The 20,636-nt window shown below is 41.5% G+C and overlaps 2 protein-coding genes and 1 long non-coding RNA gene across 4 annotated transcripts in view; 2 read left to right on the top strand and 1 right to left on the bottom strand.

Moving 5' to 3' along the window:
- The first annotated feature begins 314 nt into the window (after positions 1-314).
- On the top strand, positions 315-3,698 carry abi3b (ABI family, member 3b). Its single transcript, XM_023400120.2, has 5 exons — positions 315-561; positions 726-893; positions 1,413-1,592; positions 1,821-1,882; positions 3,069-3,698. Exons 1-5 carry the CDS (start codon positions 418-420, stop codon positions 3,532-3,534), a joined length of 1,020 nt encoding a protein of 339 aa, XP_023255888.1. The 5' UTR covers positions 315-417; the 3' UTR covers positions 3,535-3,698.
- Positions 3,699-6,234: 2,536 nt separating this feature from the next.
- Positions 6,235-8,035, top strand: LOC147819555 (uncharacterized). The gene is made up of 4 exons (XR_015436825.1): positions 6,235-6,371; positions 6,800-6,861; positions 6,945-7,158; positions 7,517-8,035. It is a non-coding gene; the product is annotated as an uncharacterized LOC147819555 (long non-coding RNA).
- mpp2b (MAGUK p55 scaffold protein 2b) overlaps positions 7,849-20,636 on the bottom strand; it is a 38,513-nt gene continuing 25,725 nt past the window's right edge. For both annotated transcript variants that reach the window (XM_023400112.2, XM_023400111.2), the window contains 10 exons: positions 17,427-17,579; positions 17,010-17,165; positions 16,130-16,357; positions 12,937-13,068; positions 12,696-12,798; positions 11,597-11,665; positions 11,329-11,490; positions 10,732-10,934; positions 10,156-10,284; positions 7,849-9,438 (listed from right to left, as the gene is read on the bottom strand). In XM_023400112.2, the coding sequence (XP_023255880.1) occupies positions 9,262-9,438; positions 10,156-10,284; positions 10,732-10,934; positions 11,329-11,490; positions 11,597-11,665; positions 12,696-12,798; positions 12,937-13,068; positions 16,130-16,357; positions 17,010-17,165; positions 17,427-17,579 (1,512 nt within the window). In that variant the 3' untranslated portion in view covers positions 7,849-9,261. The remainder of the gene's footprint in view (positions 9,439-10,155; positions 10,285-10,731; positions 10,935-11,328; positions 11,491-11,596; positions 11,666-12,695; positions 12,799-12,936; positions 13,069-16,129; positions 16,358-17,009; positions 17,166-17,426; positions 17,580-20,636) is intronic.

Raw genomic sequence — 20,636 nt, 5'->3', positions numbered from 1 at the left:
ATTAATAAAACGTTTGGTTGACGGCATTAAAAAGTCTACCTCTGTGTCAAGGGGTGGCGGGTTTATGGCGTCCCTACCAATGTTGAGACCAAACCTACGCCCTTGCATATTATATATTTTATCATATATACTATTGTCTATGTCAAACTTTAGCCTCTTATAATATATAAGAGACATCATCTTTCCTGAAGACTAAGATAGGCCTACTTGTTCGACAGTCTCAGTGGATATCTACCTTGTGCAGCCCTGCTCTGGAACAAGCTGCTGTGAGATTGTGAAAATCTTTACCCTGCGGAAATTCCGCATTCATTGCCGACCAAACACCTCCCCTCCCCGACTGACTACTGGCCCAAACATCTCCTCAGGTAGCGTGAAGTCAATCTTTTAAGCAGTTTGTAAAGTTTTTTAGCCGCGTCTATGGGAGAAATGGCGGAGCAAAAGAACTTCTCTGAAGTTATTACTCAGATATTACAAGAAGCGCCAGATGCCAGGAAACTTCTCGCTGATAACCAGAGCAACCTCCTTCGAGTCGCAGATTACTGCGAAAACAATTATCTCCAGGTGAGTAATGCAACTAAAACATATGACACACACGTACACACACACACACACACACACAATATTACTTTTGATACTGTCATTTTAGAGCTTTTCGAGAAATTAAACGCATTATGAAGCATTTTCCAACATCTATAACCTGTCCTGTTTTTTTTTCAATGCTGCAGGCAGAGGATCCAAGTAAGGCTCTTGATGAAGCCAAGGCTTTAGCTAACCAGGCGCTGGCCAGTGTGACCTACCAGATCAACAGCCTGGCCAGCATTCTGCTTAGACTGCTGGACTCACAGGCGATGCAGATTAAAGCCATTGAGTCCTCTATCAACATGCTGTCACTGGTAAGGAACAGTTTTCACCTGAAACAGTTCAGCACAACAAAGTGACCCTGCATACTAAAGCTGAAAAGAATATATATCCAAGGCATAGTCCATAGAAGGCTGCACCTTTCTTTTTGTTTGATTAAATGGCTTAATAATTACCAAATAATTGTATTTGATGTATTTGATTTCCTAAGAAAGAATTTAGATGTCCAAAGGTAATTGTAATGATATTGCATAATTGCATGGAATCCAGAAAAGATTAGTCATTAATTGCATGCACTAGTAAGAAGAGCCAGAGGTGCGCTTTACTGTTTTTTTTTTTTTTTTTCACTTGTCAGTCATGCATGAACTGTTCACCAACCCTTTCATGTGTGGTCAGTTTTGTTGCTTTGCTCCATGCAAGCTACTCGTTTTATTTTATTTTTATTTTAATATACAGTTCCTTATACGAAAGGCACTTTCAAGGGGAAATGAGTGATATGAAAATGTTCTTGTGCATGCGTTGGTTGTGGCTTTTCACACTGTGCTCTGCTCCAGGCTGCAGCGATCCACCACGAGAAGGTAGCAAGGAGAGAGATTGGTGTTTTTACCACTCCCAAAAACAAGAGCCGCTCCAAGCTTATGACCCCGCCCCCTTCAGGCAGGCAGCCAGAGAGAAGCTACTCAAGAGCACCAATATCATACTCCATCTTGGACTCCACTGGACACTGTTTTCAGGTAAATTGGAAACTAAACTGAAAGAGAAAAATTATCACAATGTGATTAATTAAGTCCACACAGCTTTAATTAATTCCCAATAGATTAACCTGTACAGCTCACAACACTCCCCATTTCCCATGGGGTAGTGCCAGTGTTATGTCTAATGTGATATACAGTATGGCTGACTGTGAAGTAGAGCTGTGCTGTACCATCCTTTTTTCACCTTTGTTCGTCTTCTCCCCACAGGTCATAGGGCAGCAGCCCAGGAAGACAGCAGACAGCATACAGAGCACTGCAGACACCTCTGCGTATGTACACCCAGTCCAGTTAGATAAGAAGACTTTACCTCTCTTCTGTTTGTGGAATAAAATACCACAGGCATCAGTTGTTTAGCTTAGCTTAGCGTAAAGACTGGAAACAGGGTAAACAGTTAGCCAGGTTCTGTTGCAAGGTGACAAAATCCATCTATCAGCGCCTCTAAATCTCAATTATTGACATGTTATATGTTGCTTGTAGACGAGCCATTAGGTGGATTTTGTTACCTTTGGACAGAACCAGGCTCGCAGTTTGCCCCCATTTCCAGTCTTTACATTATGCTAAAGTAACAGTCTCCTGGATGCTGGAGCTTTTATTCAATCACTAGATCAGGTTTCTTATGTTATAACCTTTCTTTAATTTATCCCAACCAAGCTACTGCTCTTGCTAGCATAGAAGACCCTTTGTGGGAAAATGAGATGCTTCATAGTTTCTCAAGAACAGTTAATACTTGGGTGTGGGAGGAATATCTGATACAACAAAGAGAGAACAAGAAAATGTTAATTTCTATGAAAACTCTGTGGATTATTTCTGTGAAGGAATAGTTCTGAGATATACACTTGTCGGCCTTCTTGTGGAGAGTTATATATGAAGTTTCATACCACTCTCATGTCTGTGTGGTGACTGTGAAACCACAGCCAGCAGCCAGCTAGCTTAGCTTAGCATGATGACAGGAACCAGCAAGCATGGCCCTGTCCAAACCTCTGAAGCTGACTAATTAATAATAATAATAATAATAATAATAATAATAACAACACATTGTATCTAGTGATTTTTGTCTGTACAAAAACCAAAGCTTAGAAACTATATGTTGTGGTTTCTGTCCGACACAAACCTCCAGTAAAATTTTTACATTTTTAAACATTGTTTAAACTGATTAAACAAGTGAGATACAACCTGTTGATCAGTCAGGTAATTAGTGATGTGTAGAAAGGTAGATTTCCTTACTTTTGGCCAGAAGCAAGCTAGCTGTTTCTCCTTGTTTGCAGTCTAAGTTGTTACAGTGTTACACTGCCACATATTTAATGTCCACACATGGGAGTGATATCAATCTTCTCCGATAACTCAGCAAGAAAGTGAGTAATGCATTTCTTTAAGAAACTACATTTGTTTCACTCTCAGGATCTCATCATCGATCATAGTGGCTGAAGTTCGATATTGTTTTTGTCCTGTGTGCAGATCCAGTCTTGGCATCGCTGTGCCTCCGCCATCAGTCCCCACCAACGACAGCCTCCCTCCCCCTCCTACTGCTGACCTGGACTCCAGCGTGACTTCTCCTCCACCCCCACCACCTCCCCCTTCCTCCATGGACACTGGCCTCCTCCCTCCGCCTTCTTTGACCTCACCCACATGTCTCCCTCCACCCCCGCCTCCGCCATCATCAGGAGCTAGTCCTCTTCCCCCTCCACCTCCACCTCCACCATCATCAGGAGCTGGCTCTCTTTCTCCTCCTCCTCCTCCTCCTCCTCCTCCCCCACCAGTGTCAGGAGCTGGTTCTCTTTCTCCGCCTCCTCCTCCTCCTCCACCCCCACCAGTGTCAGGAGCTGTGCCCCCTCCTCCTCCGCCACCCCTTCATACGGGCACCTCTGGTACTGTGCCACCACCACCTCCTCCACCTCCTCCGCCTCCCCCTCTCCTACATTAAGTATAGTTCGTGCTATGGGAGGATTTTATGTTAAGCTCGGGTGCAGCGGTGAACAGTGTGAGCAGACATGCTGGCTGTTTGCAATTAGACTGGTGTGTAAAACATGTGCAGCGTGTTGTGAGATCAACATCAAGCATAAATAAAAGTTTGAAAACTTGTGTGAAGTGGTTTCACCTTGAACTGTTTCATCTGTGTTGAATGACACATGGAGAGCCTCGAATGATATTCTTTCAGGGACAGAAAGTCTGCGTCCAAAGCGAGACATTCTGCTGTGTTGAGTGCTGCTCTGCTGAACAAGTTTCAACAACACGTTGCCTGCATTCCTAAGAAACAAGCTGAAACAGGGATTCTTGTGTTTCCCTGTTATCATCTCTTTTTTTTCCTGTAATGTGATTTCCCTTCCTTATTATGTCTTTGTGTTATTACAGTTTCTCAATCAGTAAGAGTCACCTTAAAAGCCAGCGGCCTTTCACCTAGCACTCATTCTACCGTGTCAATGATGAGGTTGCTTACATCACAGGCTGTAACCTCAGTGAGTTCTGCTACTTTAAACAGGTCAATGACACTATAAAATGTCTGTTGCAAGTCAACACTCTTACTTAATCTTCACTACATGGCTGCTACTTAAAAGGTAAGCTTTATTTTCAGCATGGAAAATATCAGATCAGCCAGGGCCAGCTTACTCAAACGTTAAATCATTTGCGTGGTTGTATAGTATTTAATTCTGCCCAGTAAGGCCTGAAACAGGAGCACCAGTCTGATCACAAAAGACCCATTGTTGCAGGAAATATCTCGCTGCTGCCTTTCATTACTGTCTACACCTGATCCAAATTCATATCCATGATCTTACATGTCGCAACAACTTGAACTGATCTGTAATGTTATGTAGACAGAGTTGATATTCCGTGTGAGTAAGAAGGAAATCTACTGCGTGTGTGATGAAACATCCAGTACTGTGCCACATTCACACAAACAGTAATTATGTCTACCTTAAAGACATTCTGTTTATGTCGTGTCACGCAAGGATATGAACAAAGAGCTACCTTTGACCTTTCCTGCGGATAAATGTCTTGCAAAACCAAACACTGAACTGCACGACAAACAATAAAAGAGTTGCAATCTTCCAATTTCAAATCAGTCGTTTTGACTGACAACGAATCTTGTTTTGTTTTCTTGCTTTTAATTTTCCTCAGTTGTGAAACCTGATTTGGAAAAACAAAACTGCCATGATTCTTCATCATCTTATGGCTGAGTGAGTATTTCCTCCATTCTCAGCATGTTAATGTGACTGGTATACCTCTTCGAATGCATGCTGTGTATATATTTAAGCTGTGTATTCATTCTAGGATTCCCGCGTTATTTTTGGGTATCACTCTGTGGCTTTTGTGTTGCCATTATGCAAAGAAACACAGAGAAAGGGAAAACTTGCCCGTGAGTCCCAGTATTTCTTCATCCGTATACATCATCCCCATATATGAGATGGAGCGAGAGGACGAGCAGGACGAGGGACTAGTGGACATATATGAACCAAATTCTCAAGCTCCTCACACAGACCCGCCTCCGTACAGGGTACAGCACTGTGCATTTTCACGCATTTATCACATTTCATCATGAGAATGCTCGTTTTATTTAGACATGTAGGTGGTTGTCTGTTGCAAGGTGTCTCGAAATTCATCAGCAGCGACCAAACGGCATCAACTGTCTCCTCTTCTCTTTTCCAGCTTGAAGCACCATCGTACGCAGACCCCCCACCATCATATACAGACCCTCCATCTTACTCAGAGCTGCAGTGATCCTCCTCACTTTCCTCCTCCTCCACCTCAAACACCCTCCAGCCTGAACACATTCAACTTCTCATTACAGGGCAGTTACACGTTGAGATGTCAGGGCCAAGATTTGCATTTCAGCGTTACTTTTTCTAAATGTCCGTGTACTCTCTGCTTTAAATCTGTACTTCTTTTCCTCCTTGGTCCTTCTGTAACATCACTGACGCTATTACTTTTTGCATATATTTTATTTTCAGTAGACATTCCCTACTTTTTTTTTCTACTTTAGCTACAAATCTTTTTTACACATTCTCTTGCACAGCTTTTCAAAAGGTGATATGCAACCACAGAGTTTGAAAGTCTTTCTGAACATTTATAACAAATACATTTTTGACCCTTGTTTAAGCCCATACAGGTCACAGTCACTTTTAATGCAAGTATGTGGTTATATGTTTTATTTGGGACGTATGTGTATAGGATGAATGTACCTTGAAACAATGCACTAAATCTGATTGACAGAAATACTGAATTATGTGCACCATATGTAAGGTATGAAGTAAAGTATTTAAGTATGGGCACTAATTGTTTACATATTTTAATAAACCATTGTTACTTTATAGTGTATGTAATTTACAAAATTAGCTGATTTATATTCATGAATAAAGTTGATTTAAATGAAATCGCACTTGAAATTCATTTGTAAAAAAGTGTCTATTGTTTTTTTCTTTCTTCTAAAAATCAAAGTAAGAAATTTGTTCACTTCATATGGTGCTAGGAATTCAGCCATCACTAGTCAGGGGGAAATTTACATTTTCTGGCTATCATGACAAAGTGTTATATTAGTGGTCTGATAGCTGACCTCGGAGTTACGACGCAGTGGTGAGTGATTTCGTTCAACATACACAAGAAATATGCAAGACACAGAGCACACCTCGATGTCCTGTGTCTTTAAACAAGACAATAATGCTGTAAAAGCTCTTCAGGTTGTGCACTTCCCTAAGTGACACATTATCTTTTGTTAGCGACCTGCAGGTCAGCACAGTTTTTGTATGTTTTGGACTCTTTAATAAGGTAAGGACTCATCACAGTGTAAAAAAAGATAAGAATCTAGTTTTGGTATAAATCTGTGTCATCGGTTTGATTTGTGTTTCATTCATGTGAATTCACCGATTTTTACTTAAAAGTTTATATGAGCTACAGATTTATAGGATGAAAGTTCACCGTCCGTTGTTAAGCTCAAACAGTATAAAGTCAAACATTACGCTGGTGATTCATGCCGCTTAAGAATCTGATTTAACCTCTCCCGTGGTTCACAGCTGAGCAGTTTTCACTAGTTTTTAAAATGAGATTATTGTGAGTGAAACACATCAGGTCACAACCCTCTTATTTCATACTCAATGAAAGTCCATATTTCACATAATTGTATTGTTGTTGATTTCAAGCAAGATGAGACAAATCTGCATCTGCAGCACAATATATATCTTAATTTGTTTTTACAGTAATGTCAGCAGGTTGACATAATCATAGCCATGAGTGCGGTGCTGAATATCTTTGGATATATGTAAGTAATCAAAGAAAGTCATGGATGAATCTCTCCATAAAAATAAGGTAATGAAATAATTAAGTCTTGAAATGTGTCCCCAGATTCCCGGTCTTGGTGGTGTGCATCGCTGTGGTGCTCCTCTGCTTCTATCTTCAGGCAAAAAAGAAAAGAGCAGCATATGATGTAACCATGCCGATGACGCAAGACGACAACACTTCTTCAGTAGTCCACACAATTTCTTTAGAGGAAGATCAACATTATGACAGATTCCCTCCTCGCTACAGCACGGTGGATCACCCTCCTCCCTACTCACTGGTGCGTACGCCCTCTCCACAGTACGCCGTTGACATCGCATCACAGTATTATTCAAAAATATTGCTGACACATAGGAGCACCTTTTACATCAGTTATGTCAGGTCTGTTGTTTTGACCTTTGCCATTCTTTGTATTGTGTCACAGAAAAATCAACAGTCTTTACTGGCACAGAGTCACACAATCATTTTAAAAATCCTACCTAGTTTTTTAAGAAGCATATTATGGCTCTGTAAATAAACAACAGTTCTCCAACTCTGCAAACTCTAGAAGATTGATCCGACTCTCGAGTTTAAAACAGTGGGTAGGAGTTTTAAAATGGACAAAGTAGAGTTTTATGTTGAATGTCACTTTCACGCAGTTTGACCCCAAGCTGACGAGCATATGGCCGGGGGGGGCGCCGCCTGCCTACGAGATGTATCCGATAACGCTGCCTCTGGCGCCTCATCACTGGATGACACCCACAGGATCTCTATATCCAACCCCATCACCCTCACCCGCCACCACCCATGGCCACCAACAGCCTCAGGGGTCACTGCAGACCCCCACTGACTAAACTCTGAGGACACACCTTGTGTTGTTTCTGTGTATTTGAAAAAACAGTATTGCCATTTATTTAATATAATGTTTTTGTTTTTGTTTTTAATTTAAAAATGAATTTGCATGAATATTAACTGTAAACAATGAGGCAAGTTTCTGAACATTTTCAATTTTAATTTTTATATGAACATCAAAACTACAGTGTACGTAGTTGTCCAACTGCATCTACTCACCGGCAGAGTCATCAAAGCACCAAGTGTTTCTCTATCTTATACTATATATTCTTTATTACAATACAGTACTTACAAGTTTTAGGGAAAATAAAATGAATATTAAATAAGTTGCCATTATTATTATTTTTTTCTATTTTCTAAGAAGGAACAGTGACAGAAGTGAAATGTTCCATGATGAAAAAATAGAGTGTTTCCTTGGCTTTTGAACCATGTTAAGGCAAAAGTAAGTATGAAGAAGCCACTGATAAATATTTTTACTTTTTGTACTTTAAAAATAACAAAAAAAAAAAATTGTAATAATCTCCATCAGCTGTCCAAACTGTAATGATAAGTAATATGTATGCCTTCATTATACAATCAGTGCATACTGTAGGCTACCTCTTTAGTTTTTACTTTTTTTTTTTTTTTTTTAAACTAGGGATGACGTGTTCTCAGTGCTACAAAAAAAAAAAAGCAGGCAGTAGTCGGACAATGATCCATTTGCTGGATCCCGTCACACAAACCAGAAGCTTTACCAGCACAGGACAGGAAATACACAACATAACTAACATTAAAAAAGGAAACAAAACAAACGGAGACTGCCGGGTAAATCCAAAATGCCTCAACAAAAGACAGGTTTCCACTGCTCTCACTGTGCTGTTGTGTGTACGTACGTGTATATCTGTGTGTGAGTAGATGAGCGTATGTATGTTTTTGTTTATAATCGTCTATTGCTGTTCATTTTTCAAATGAGTGGAGACATACAAGATAAAGCACATTTCTGAACACATACAATCATACTGTATGGATCAAATGATTAAAATATAGAGAATTTAACACAAATGTGACATTTGGTATTTTTCCGTAACCAATTTGACCTACCGATCCAATGTAAACATTACACTACATAAAGTATTTAAGATTTGGAAAGGCTAAAAAGTTTAATATCCTTCAACGAAAACCTCCAACAGAGCACTGTGATCTGCAAAACATACGCATTACTCTAAGCCTATTTCCACGTTTATGATAACATACACACGCTCACTCACACTATTGCACTAAACCTCATAAGCAACTCTAAATCCTTCTCAACAAATATCAAGAGAATTATTCCAATTCTGACAAATAAAATACAACTTGACATTAGGCTCAACAGAGGAACACTAAGTTTGTACAAAAAATGCTCTACATGAGGCTGGTCATTTGCACTGAAACATAACGCTCAGCCCTTCACAACAGACCTCCACCGCCAACGACTGCATGGACGCAGCGCCTCTGAGGCTGCGAATGTTAAATCGTCCTCCGACCTTTGACCTGCGGCTCTGGCACTGTGCTGGTGAGCTCTCTGTGACTTTCAGAAGACCCAGCTCACAGGCACCCACTGCTGCTCCGTTGTCAGTTTCTCCAGTGCCAACCGTAGACTTCGGAAAGCTGCCTCCAGGCCGTCGTTCACCATGCACAGGTCAAAGTAATGTCCATAGGCTCTCTTAATGCGCTCACTCTCATCCACCGTCCTCTTTAGTTCAGAGTCCTGTTGGGAGCAGTCAGGGGGAGGCGCAGGATAGTGGGACAAATTAGGTGAAAATAAGTGTAGTGAGCAGGCAATTACTTAAATGGAATAAATGGAGTAAACAGTGAAATTAGTGCCCAACTAAAATCAAAGTAGTAATGAAGCATTCCTCCTTACTGAGTGAATCAAACACATTATGTATCCCTGTTTTTAGAACGGTGAGCTTTCTTCAGGCTACAACATGAATCATGAGTATTTTGTGTCACTGAAAAGATAAGAAGGAATAGCTCAACATTTTGGGAAATGCACTTTCTTGCCAAGAGTTAGATAAGGAGATTGATACCACTCTCATGTCTCTGTGGTAAATATGTGATAATGTAACATTGTAACAGCTCCAGTAATTTCAAACGGCAAAATGGTCCAGGACAACAAATAATAAACATCACACATAAACCTCATAAAATGTCAAACTTGTGGTTTTTGAACAGATTAAACAAGCAAGATAGATCCTGTTAATTAGTGAGCTCTAGAGATGCTGGTAGGTGGATGTTGTTACCTTTGAACGGAGCCAGGCTAGCTGTTTCCCCCTGTTTTGTCTTTATGCTACGCTAAACTAATTAGCCACTGCTTGCGGTTTCATGTTTACCGTACAGACATCGAGACTCTTGAAGTGAGAGAAAGTGAGTAAGTATTTTTCCCATAGTGTCGAGCTATTCCTTTAAGAGAACACACACTCACCGTTAACTGTTTCGTGACCACTCCTGACTCGATTGCTGACCGATTCATGGCTTTGAGAACCTCAAAGTCTGGGGCTTCGATGAACACAACATAGGGCAGGAACTCTGACGTCCGCAGGACTTTGAGAGCCTTTGTGAAAAAACAAAACAAAAACAGATGTACAGGAAACAAGCAAGCAATTGGAGAAGCTAAAAACGCAGACGCAATTATAAAGCTGAGAAAGTGATTAAAATGCCTCTGCAGGGTCTTCAGCTAACACATTTATCAAGCTAATGTGTATAAATACAATTAGCTGAGTGTTTCAAGTGAGTCATTCTGATCATTAACTTTTTTGATAAATATTGATGATGTGCGTAGCCTAAAAGTACTTCAGTAGCAACAAGCTGTATATAACTGGTATGATTATACATTAAATACATTTTACACCTCAGTCATTTATGGTGGAAAACATGACAAGTGTTGACAGGTGAGAAACAGAAGTAAGAAGTGAAGGCAGGGAGGCAGGAGGGAAGATAAAGAGTGTGTGTGTGTGTGTGTGTGTGTGTGTGTGTGTGTGTGTGTGTGAGCTTCCTCTACCTGTGGGTTGACGTCCAGGATGCAGATCTTTCCCGTTTCTATCACCTCGTGTATGGAGTTGATCTTCGTCCCATACAGGTTCCCGTCATACTCGCCATGCTCCAAGAAACGGCCGTTTTTAATGTCACACTCCATTTCGCTGCGGGTCATGAAAGAGTACATCTGGCCATCCCTCTCATCCACCTTTGGTTTTCTGGAGGTGACTGAGGGATGAAGATAAATCCAAACACAGAGATGGAATCGATCTATTTTAAACTAATCCCACAATATAGCAATACAGGATAAAGTTCTGTCATTTGAATACTTTGGTTTAGTGCAAACACTGACACTAACTGGTAGAAATATGGCAAAAAGCAAGGATGCAAAAGAGTGGTAAAAAAATATTTGAATTTATGAAAACAGTGAGACACTAGAAAACCAAGGTGACAGAGAAACACATTAACTAGTGAAAAATAGTACACAATATGACGACATTTACACAGCGTGCAACAAAGGCAACAAGTGCTGCAACAACAAAAAAATAAAACCACTGCATGATCCTGAATGATAGATGGATTTTCTATATGGTTTAGTGTCATGACGAATGGCTGCACTCACAGGGGATGGTGGTGCCGTACCGCTGGGGATCCGACACCAGCAGCTTGTTCTTCAGACTGCGACGGCCGACTCCCTGCGCACCAATCAGAACCAGTGTCTTCCTCCTGAAGGGCGGGACCTTGGCAACCTCTTCATAGATCCGCAACTCATGTCGATCGAATTCTAGCAAGGAACCCGGTAATGACGGAGATCAACACAATGAAGTGCAATGCCCTTCTGACCAGTTCAGTTACACTCATACAAACTGTGATGTTGTATGTTTCTATACCTGCATTCTTGGTTGTCAAATACATCATCTTTTTTTTCTTCTTGCCTCCCATCCCAGCACACAGAGGACCTGAGACAGCAACACACAAAACACAATAAAACCTCCAACCCCGATGCTTGTCTGTGTCATACACTTCAACAAAGTCCCTGTTAAAATGACATACTACCAAGGTGAAAGCTCTGCTGGGTCATAAGAGTTATAGACCGTCACAACCACTAGATGGCACTGTGCAGCAATACTGATCTGCCACCGTTCTGCTGCCAGAGAACACCTGTGACTAGCCGATCTGCTGACCGTCTGTTCACTATGGCACAATATTATTATCTCTTATGTACAAAGATACGCAGCAGAAACAAGTTGGAGCTCAGTTGCTCTTTTTCATGATGAAATTCAACTCATCAAGCTGTGGCATGTAAAAATTGTGACTGTGCAACTCAAACCTCAAAGTGCTAATGATGAAATATATTTCTCAATTTCATGAATTGGATCAACAATTTCCCAACCTCAGGATCCAGCAGTGCTCCGTTCAAATGTTTGACTCAAACCAAACTGGTTGTTGGTATAATATGTGAAACACGTGCGAGCAGACAGATGTGTCCTTCCCAGCTCCAAGGGCAGTACAGTTGGGCTGTCATCTACCTCTCCTCCACAAGTGAAGGGCATGCGGCTGGCTGTGACTCACCACCTGTTTTGTTGCCGCTCAGGACACTGAACGGAGGAAAAGAGCCTCTATTCACTCCTCATCTCATAAGAGATGATTATTGATCAGGTCTGTATTTACACTCCTCAATCAACGGTGCTTCTCAGGGAGCGCTGTTTGTGAATGTCAGACCTTGCGGCTTAATAACCAGCAGATTGGATCAGGCTGCCTGAGTCAAGCCAATGCTCATTACAAGTTCTCCAGTGCTCACTGACGGAGTAACAGGCTGGAGAGGTGAGAGGAGGATGAGCGGCCGGCGCCAGATGAAATGCTTGTATGATATGGAGAGGAACAGATGCTGTCTTTGTTGCTAGTATGTTTGTGCAGCGAGGAGTCTGTGTCGAATCTGCATAATGAGAAGTGCTTCTCTGCTCTGCTGCGCGCCGCTGAGAGCTGTACCTGTGGTAGCGAGCTCCAGATCTCTCTTCACAAATGCTTTCCTCTTCTCTTCAAGTAGCTGGCTTGGAATTAGACCTGCACTGCCTCCCTCTATGTGACAGGCCTGAGAAGGAAGGAAACAGACACGCACACGCAAAATACGTGTGATCACGTGAGGAAAAAACGGAAACATGCAGACTGACTTGTTAACATAATCCTGTTGGTTCTGTATCTGGCTGGAAAGGTTGGGGGCTGAACTGACCTGCCACCAGTTGAGGTCCTCCTGGTTAAAGATCTGCAGAATGTCTCCGCTGCTGAAGCTTAGCCCTGCCTCCTTACAGGGAATCAGGTTATCATGAGAAGGGTCGTAGTCAAAGTGACACTTTACAAAGGCCTAAAAGAAAAGGGAAATGTCCAAGTTAAACCAAATAAATACACATTTAATGGGAAAAAAATTGGCTTTGTAACATGGTAGAATTGTATTCTCCGGCTGTGGTGTAAGTGAAGTGTGGTAGATGGATTGTGCGAGTAAGTGTCCATTGCTATGACACAGCCTTGCCCACTTAAAGCCTAGTCCATCTCTCAGCTCACTTTCCCGACATCTCAAGGCTCCAGGATTCAGCTCATAAACCAAACCCTGTATCCCAACCCCCACTGACAGGACAAGGAGTCTGAGAGACAGACGGAGAGAGAGGGAGAGGGATAGACAGAGGGAGAGACACAGAAATAAAGAGAGACAGCGCCAAAATCTGTAGCCATGGCAACCATCCCCTCCCCCCTTGCACTTGACGCCTTTTCTCGTACTGAACTGATGCATGAGCAAAAAAAAAAAGCCTGCCAGCCCTTACTGTACTGTGTGTGTGTGTGTGTGTGTGTGTCTCATTCCCCTCTAAGGACATGATGGTGGAATACACACACACACACACACACACACGCACACACACGCACACATACACACGCACACACACGCACACACACGCACACACACGCACACACACACTATCACAGTCTCCATCGGCCAACGGGAGCTGTCAGTTGAGTTTAGCTATCATACGATGGCCAAGCTCCAGGCGTGAAACATAGACAGCTGGATTACATTCAGAGAGAACTTTTGGGAACAACTCTAATCATCAGAGCTCCTCACACATAACACCCACCTACACAGCTCTTAACTGTACGAGCACCTCCAAATAACTCTTTAATATCTCAGACAGACAGCCTTTTTTGAGTGTTTAAGTAGGCACTTCGATAGCCGAAGCTAATACTACACAAAAAAAAAGGAAAACTAAACACTTGTGCACTCTGCTTTCACAGAGCAAAAGTCTGAAGACGGTACACTGTAGAAATGTCATCTTACGGGAAGTCTGACTCTTTTGAATTGCATCGAGAAGCCATGACTCAGAAGAGACTCTTTTCAGTGAATAACCCAAAGAAATAGGAGGGTGTTATGTTTTCTTACATGAAGGCAATTCAAGATTATTTCTGCAAGATTGGCTGCTGCCCTCAGTTGCTGCAGGTCTAACCAGAGCAGTGGAAAAAACCAGCTGGAAATGCGAGTCTTACAACAGCTACTCTACTGTTGTCAAACACAATCATCCCAGCTCCAGTTTTGGTAGTTTACATGTTTTCATTCAATTTGACGGACTTCACTGCTCCTCTAAGTGCTGAAGGAATCCTCTCATCGCTTGGGCAAAAGAATAACATGAATACAGCAGTGCAAGTAGCTGCGTGTGGCTGTACTTAAGCACGGTGGTGCTTTGAGCTAAACGCCAACGACTGAATTTTTATGCCAATCTATGCAATAAGTTGTCGAGGCATTTCATTCAAACCCACAAATGTCATCCTTACTGGAGATGGAGGAAAAGTCAGGGGATCGCCCTAGTGAGAAGGACACATCCTCTGGGCACCATGGATATCTGTACCACATTTCATGGGAATCCATCAAACAGTGGCTCAGATATTTCAGTATGGATAAAGTGGTGGACTGACATTGCTAGCATGGCTGTGAAAAACTCATTTTTCAGCACCTGGAATTTTGGAGGTGAAATGTTTTCACACAACAGCAAAATACGCTTCGAATACATGTATAAACTATGCTAATAATCCTAGCACACAAACCCTCTCTCTACCATTTCTTGTAGATTTTGTTCTAGTATATTTTGGTCTGGTGTAAGGAATTAATTTAGCACGGCTTCTTCAAGTGCGACTGTTCCTCTTCTCTTTGGCTGAGATCAATCAGTCACAGAGCCTTGTGCCCAATACTTCTCCAGCTGTATATACATCCTCTGATGTGCTCTATCCTTCCATCCTTTTGCCAATGCATCACCAGACGAGATAACCCTTCTATTTCCCCTCACTGTAAACTGGGTCATATTTTCACTGTGACTTGCCTCCTCTGGCTTTGAGAAAGCTAGTGATCATTAGCTAGCATAAAGCTACAGTATGAGAGCCAAAACATCAAGTATTTTTCCGTGTGTTTTCCAGCTGTTAAAACACACTGTACTGAGTAATCTCCTACAAACATTTGATAATGCAACAAATCTGTTGTGAAATGTAAGACCGTGGGACCAAAGGACAAATCCAAAAAAGATAGACAATAACAGACTAACTCCAGTGTCATGAGCTGTGTATGGGATCACTATTTTTCTCTTGTTCACGGAGGCTTCCATTTTTGATCCATTATGCATATGCAGAAAATTACTCTGCATTTGGATAAGTGACAAAACTGAAATGCAGGTATTCCTATAGCCAAATAGGCAAAGTCATCTACAAAGTCCTGCTGTAGAATAAGGTATACGAGTCTTGGCACGGCATGCAAGGTTAAAGACTGCAGAGAAGATGCCAGCGAGGACAGGCAGTGGTGCTTACTGACTGATGAAAATGACAGTATCCTTTCAAACTAATCACAACCTTTTCCATATTATTCATTTAAAGAATGTGATTTCAAAAATGGATTCAACTTCTAAAGAGTGTGAGATTCAATGTGGAAATTCACAAGGAGTTGCACACAAAGAATATGAGCTATATGTGTGTCCATTGTCATGAACAGATTTTACAGGTTTAAGTCTCTTGGGGTCTTGCACACAAGTGATGGTGAGATGAAGTGCGAGACTAAAATTTTAATGTTTGTACATACATTCAAATTTTAATGTATTTGTACAAATAACATACACGAGTCATGATTGGTGGACAGGTTCATTCAAAACTCATCACTTGAGAATCGCATTTTCTTACATTGTTTTATTCTTTTCTGTTTTTATTGCATCTTTGTATTTGTTAAATTTATATTTTACTTATACATTCCTTGTCTTTTGAAAAGCACTTTGTATCTTGCCTTTGAAAAGTGTTATATAAATAAAGTACCTCTTCATATTATTATTATTTAGCAGGTTGGTATGAGTTTTAATAATCTGTGTAACTGTGTAGATATGAAGTACCCCCCCCCCCCGACTGACCTGTCGTGGTGTGTGTGGCTCCTGGTAGCTGGGCAGGATCTTTAGCACCACACTGCCACTGGCCTCCTTCAGCATCTCCTGGAGCACCTTGGGGTCGTTGCCCACCTCCTTGCCATTCACCTCCTTGATGATGTCACCCACATGGAGCAGACCTTGCTGGTCAATCATGCCACCATGGAGGATCCTGGCAATCACCAGCTCGCCACTCTCAACTCGGAACGTCACTCCCTACACACACACACACACACACACACACACAAACACACAGTTGCAATGCAATAATCATTTAGCTAACTACACCTGATAATATACTGTGATTGTCTTAAGCTAATTAATGTAATGACCACTAAACTGTTCCATTAAGAAGCTACTCAGGCTTAAACAAATATACACTTCAGGGTGTGTTTAGCTGTTCAACAGGTATCCAAGGTTATTACGATGAGATGTTATTGTTGCTCACTATTTTCCGTATTTAGACTCTACTTCTGCTCCCTCACCTTTCAAATTATAGATTTTGTGGCACCAGTGACTTGGTTGACTTGGTGACAGCAAACCTCAAGTTGTGTGTCTAACAAACCGGAGGCAGAGAGTTTGAGGGTATAAAATGAGACAAAAGATCCCCTGCAGAAGTTGTACAGTATGAATTAACAGCATTCCAACCTGCTGCCGATAAATCACCTTTATTTTATGCTACATGGCAGTATAAATCTGACTTATCTCTCTTTTTAACAATGCTACAAAATGATCTAATCTTACTGAGTGCGTGTGCCTCTCCCAAGGCACAAATCATACTGTTTATTGTGGAGTTTACAATTTACAGGAGAAGCTTCATCCTACTTAAATGATTACAATGTGCGGTTCCTTCGCTGAGCAGACTTACCAGGTGCTCACCCGACACCTTACGGATCCCCACCATCCTGACGGCGTCTGGGGGCACAGGCTGGTTGTTGAGAGCTGCGTCCATGAAGGAACAGGGGCTGGGAGGAGGAGTCTCATAGTTTTTGGATGCCACAGAATCGTGGGTTTCCAGGAGGGACTGTGAGCAGAACGACGGGCGACAAAACCACTGATGATGACGAAGATGCCATAGTTCACAAATCAGGTGGTCTTGCTTTTGTCTGTACGGGGCTATTGTCAATACAGAAGCTACTGTAGCTCCAAATCAATTAAATCCATGCTAGCACAACATGCATCATTAAGCGTGAACATCACTTTGAAAAGTAATTAAAGGTTTAGCCTGAATGACTGTTAATTAAAGCTACAGTTTGTTGCTAGATATAGGCCCTGTTCTCCAAACCTGGAAGTGGGGTTCCTTCAGGATGCGGACCAGCTCGTCAGCTGCCGAGCTCCTCTGTGCGAGCGGGCTGAGCTCCTTCAGGATGTCCTGGACCAGCTCCACGTTGTTCTCCCTCACAGCCTCGAGCTTTGGTTCCTCAAATCGCTCATGGGCCTGGGATTTAATGAATAGAAAACAGATGGTACTTAGGGATACATCTCCCATCATAAACGCCAGGATTAACCGATTACCTGATAGCCTTGTCTCTGATTTACGGCTTCATGCCGTTGTCTTTGAAAAGGAGTTTCCACTTGTGCATCTATTCAGTGAGCAGACAGGGCACCTAGCAGAGACATAATGAAATGTTTTCTGACTTCTGCAGGTCTGTTTGTTTTGATTCACTAACACAGTAAAGGGCACAGCTGCAAACAACAAAAACAGCAACATGAAACCAAGCCCCTGTCGAGAACACAGCCTGCACTCATCAATCCTGACCGAAAGATACAAAAACCAAGAGAACTAAGCTCAAACTGGAGTCAAATCTTTTGCCCTTTAGGTTTTTTTGGTGTGCTCTGTGAAGCATCAATATTTCAGAGAACATTAATTTTTGCTGCTACCAAGGACAGAAGGAGTCTCTGCTCATTGGACACGGCTTCCACACCTCTGGCACAGATATGCAATGAGCGAATTAATCCTTTCCTGTCTGGTTTTGGCTCATTTTAGATCACAGACCTGGATTTTGGTTTCTGTTATTTCTCTTATATTTTTGTGACAAAATTGTAATATTTTGCACAAAAAAGTTAAATTGAGATTTCTATACTGCAATGTGACAAAAAGCCAACAGAATGCTATTATATATCAACAGGTTTTCCAAACCATTATAACGAAACCATTTACAGTAGCACTATCTGCAGCTGCACAACAAGTGATTTTGTATTTGTATTTGAAGATCCACATCGTCAGGCGATTCCCACAGAGGATTTGTCTGGTGGGACTCACTACTACTCTGGCAGCCATGATGTTTGTTTGTTGAGGAAGAGAGGAAGGACCCCTGCTGACAACACACACACACACACACACACACACACACACACACACACACACACACACACACACAAACAGATACACAACAGATAGTCACAAATGCCTGCATGTACACACTTCAACGCACAAATCCTCATGGTCCTTTGGTACACATACACTGCACTTACAGGGACACAGGCACAGCACACAGACACACACACACACACACTGAGAAAGTTATTTGCACATGATTAAACAGTCACACAGGGAGCTCTTCAGCCCTGTTCAGAGATACAGCAGCAGGATTTTGCACATTTGGTGTTTTGGCAGAATTCTTTGTAACCTGATGGAGCGAGCTGTCGGTGACTGGCCCTTGGGCGACTTGCCAGCATGGACACTTTGCTATATTATTACACTGTTTTCAGAGCCGTGGACATGGCCTACAAAAGGCATGTGTTTGTTTTGACACTAATTTGTTGGTTATATTAGAAAATGACTAAGATGAGCATGTGTTGTAGCGTCCTATTTTGCATTAGATAGTGTATCTGCAAGCAGCAGTCTCAGGTTGTTGATATGTAGTCTATCCTTGATGCCAATTATTCAACAATTATTCTGCCAACTACCGAGATTTTTTGGCTTTCAAAATTCCCTATCCATTGTAACACCAGTACTACTAACCTTCCTCTTCTCCATCTAGACTTTTTAACTACAAAGGCTAATGAGGACTGCTGTTCTCAAGGCAAAATGTGAATGACAGAGCAGTGCTATAATTATATTTTCCTTCTCCTTTAGATATTTCTGATGAATTATTCTGGTTTAGGAAGCTAGCCTTCTCTTCTCCTTTGCCAAAATGCAACACAGCTTGATGTGATTACAAGCCACTGTAGCTCAGCGGCTTATTTTTGTTTATCAGTGTAGCTCCCACTGGTCATCAAAAGTGGCTGATAAAGTTCATTAATTATTGTAACTTTTGAAATAAAAAAAACACATTCTTCATCTTGTTTAATTATTATTTGTCTGTGTTGTAGATTTAATTTCAAATAAATAAAAGTTTTAGATTTTTTAATAAATTTCAAAGAATTATCAAAACATGTTTTCACTTTGTTATTCTGGGTTGTTAAAGGCAAAAATGGCAATTTAATTCATATCTACAACAAAATAAAATGTGGAAAAAGTGAATTCATGAGCAATAAAATGCATCTTTACTTAAATTTATATACTCAAAGGTTTTGCTGCTGCAGCTTACTTGGTTTGACCTAGGTTAAGATCGATATTACTGTGTAACTGTCATCACAGAATAAGGTCACTAAACTTATAAATCTTCTCTACTTGAGCCATTATCTTTGAATTGCCACTTGTTGTCATGGTTAAACATAAAGAGAGAGAAAGTTAAAACAGGCTCTTTTGTACATGTAAGAGACAGTGTATACAGCATGTGTTCCTAATGAAACAGCAAACAGTAACATTATCATATATATTAACAACAATTTTCTTTCTCTCTCTCTGAATCAGACTCTTAGCACCACATTTGTCACAGTTTTAAGCGTGCTTCATCCTTTCGTTCATTCAGTCCAGTTGTTTGTAGTTGCATGTTATAATTTTGCAGACATTTCAGACGCTGCCTCTCCAACCTGCCTGTCCTCCCCGCCAGCAGCGTCACCTGTCCTGCTCCGCCTCCCTGCTCACCTGCTCCCTATTCCCTCACTAGCTCCCTATACACCGACCTGTTTCCGCTTGCTTTCTGCCAGATTGTGTTTGTTTCCAGTGCTCCTGGTGCCCCTTTCTGACAACTGTGACAAGATTAGATGAGATGTACTACTGAATGAAAACAGAAAGCTTTCATGTCTGATTTCTGTTTCTGCACTTTCAGCTAAATGTCAATAGCTCACGGGAAACTGGACGATAATTGTCAGGATTTGACCGCTCGGCACATAGTAGCTAAACTGTTTTGCACAAGCTGTTTTGTTTAACACTAGAATTTATTGTTTATGAGGCCAAATGGCACTGTTCTTCAAAGATCTTGGAGTCTCATTTAGAGTCCAACTAAGAAGAAATGTGATGGTTAGCTAGGGTCAAAAGCACAGGGTACATAGCTGTCCTCGATGCCACAATGACCCTGAATGCTCAGTTAGATAGAGCCAGTTATTGAGTCTGTGCCACAGTCATAACTGATAATAACTGAGCACTGCGGAAGCCCTTTTTTGCATG

Source organism: Seriola lalandi, unplaced genomic scaffold (genome assembly GCF_002814215.2).
Source record: "Seriola lalandi dorsalis isolate HSWRI2012SDOR001 ecotype SW California unplaced genomic scaffold, Sedor1 jcf7180002052132, whole genome shotgun sequence".
In the NCBI taxonomy this organism is placed as follows: Eukaryota; Metazoa; Chordata; class Actinopteri; order Carangiformes; family Carangidae; genus Seriola; species Seriola lalandi.
This window is presented reverse-complemented; position numbering and strand designations above follow the sequence as displayed.

What these genes read in the sequence shown, in the direction of transcription:
- abi3b (XM_023400120.2), top strand. Translation starts at nt 418, where the DNA reads ATGGGAGAAATGGCGGAGCAAAAGAACTTCTCTGAAGTTATTACTCAG. An exon ending in GCGAAAACAATTATCTCCAG is followed by an intron (nt 562 to 725) that starts GTGAGTAATGCA and finishes TCAATGCTGCAG; the next exon opens with GCAGAGGATCCAAGTAAGGC. An exon ending in CCACTGGACACTGTTTTCAG is followed by an intron (nt 1,593 to 1,820) that starts GTAAATTGGAAA and finishes TTCTCCCCACAG; the next exon opens with GTCATAGGGCAGCAGCCCAG.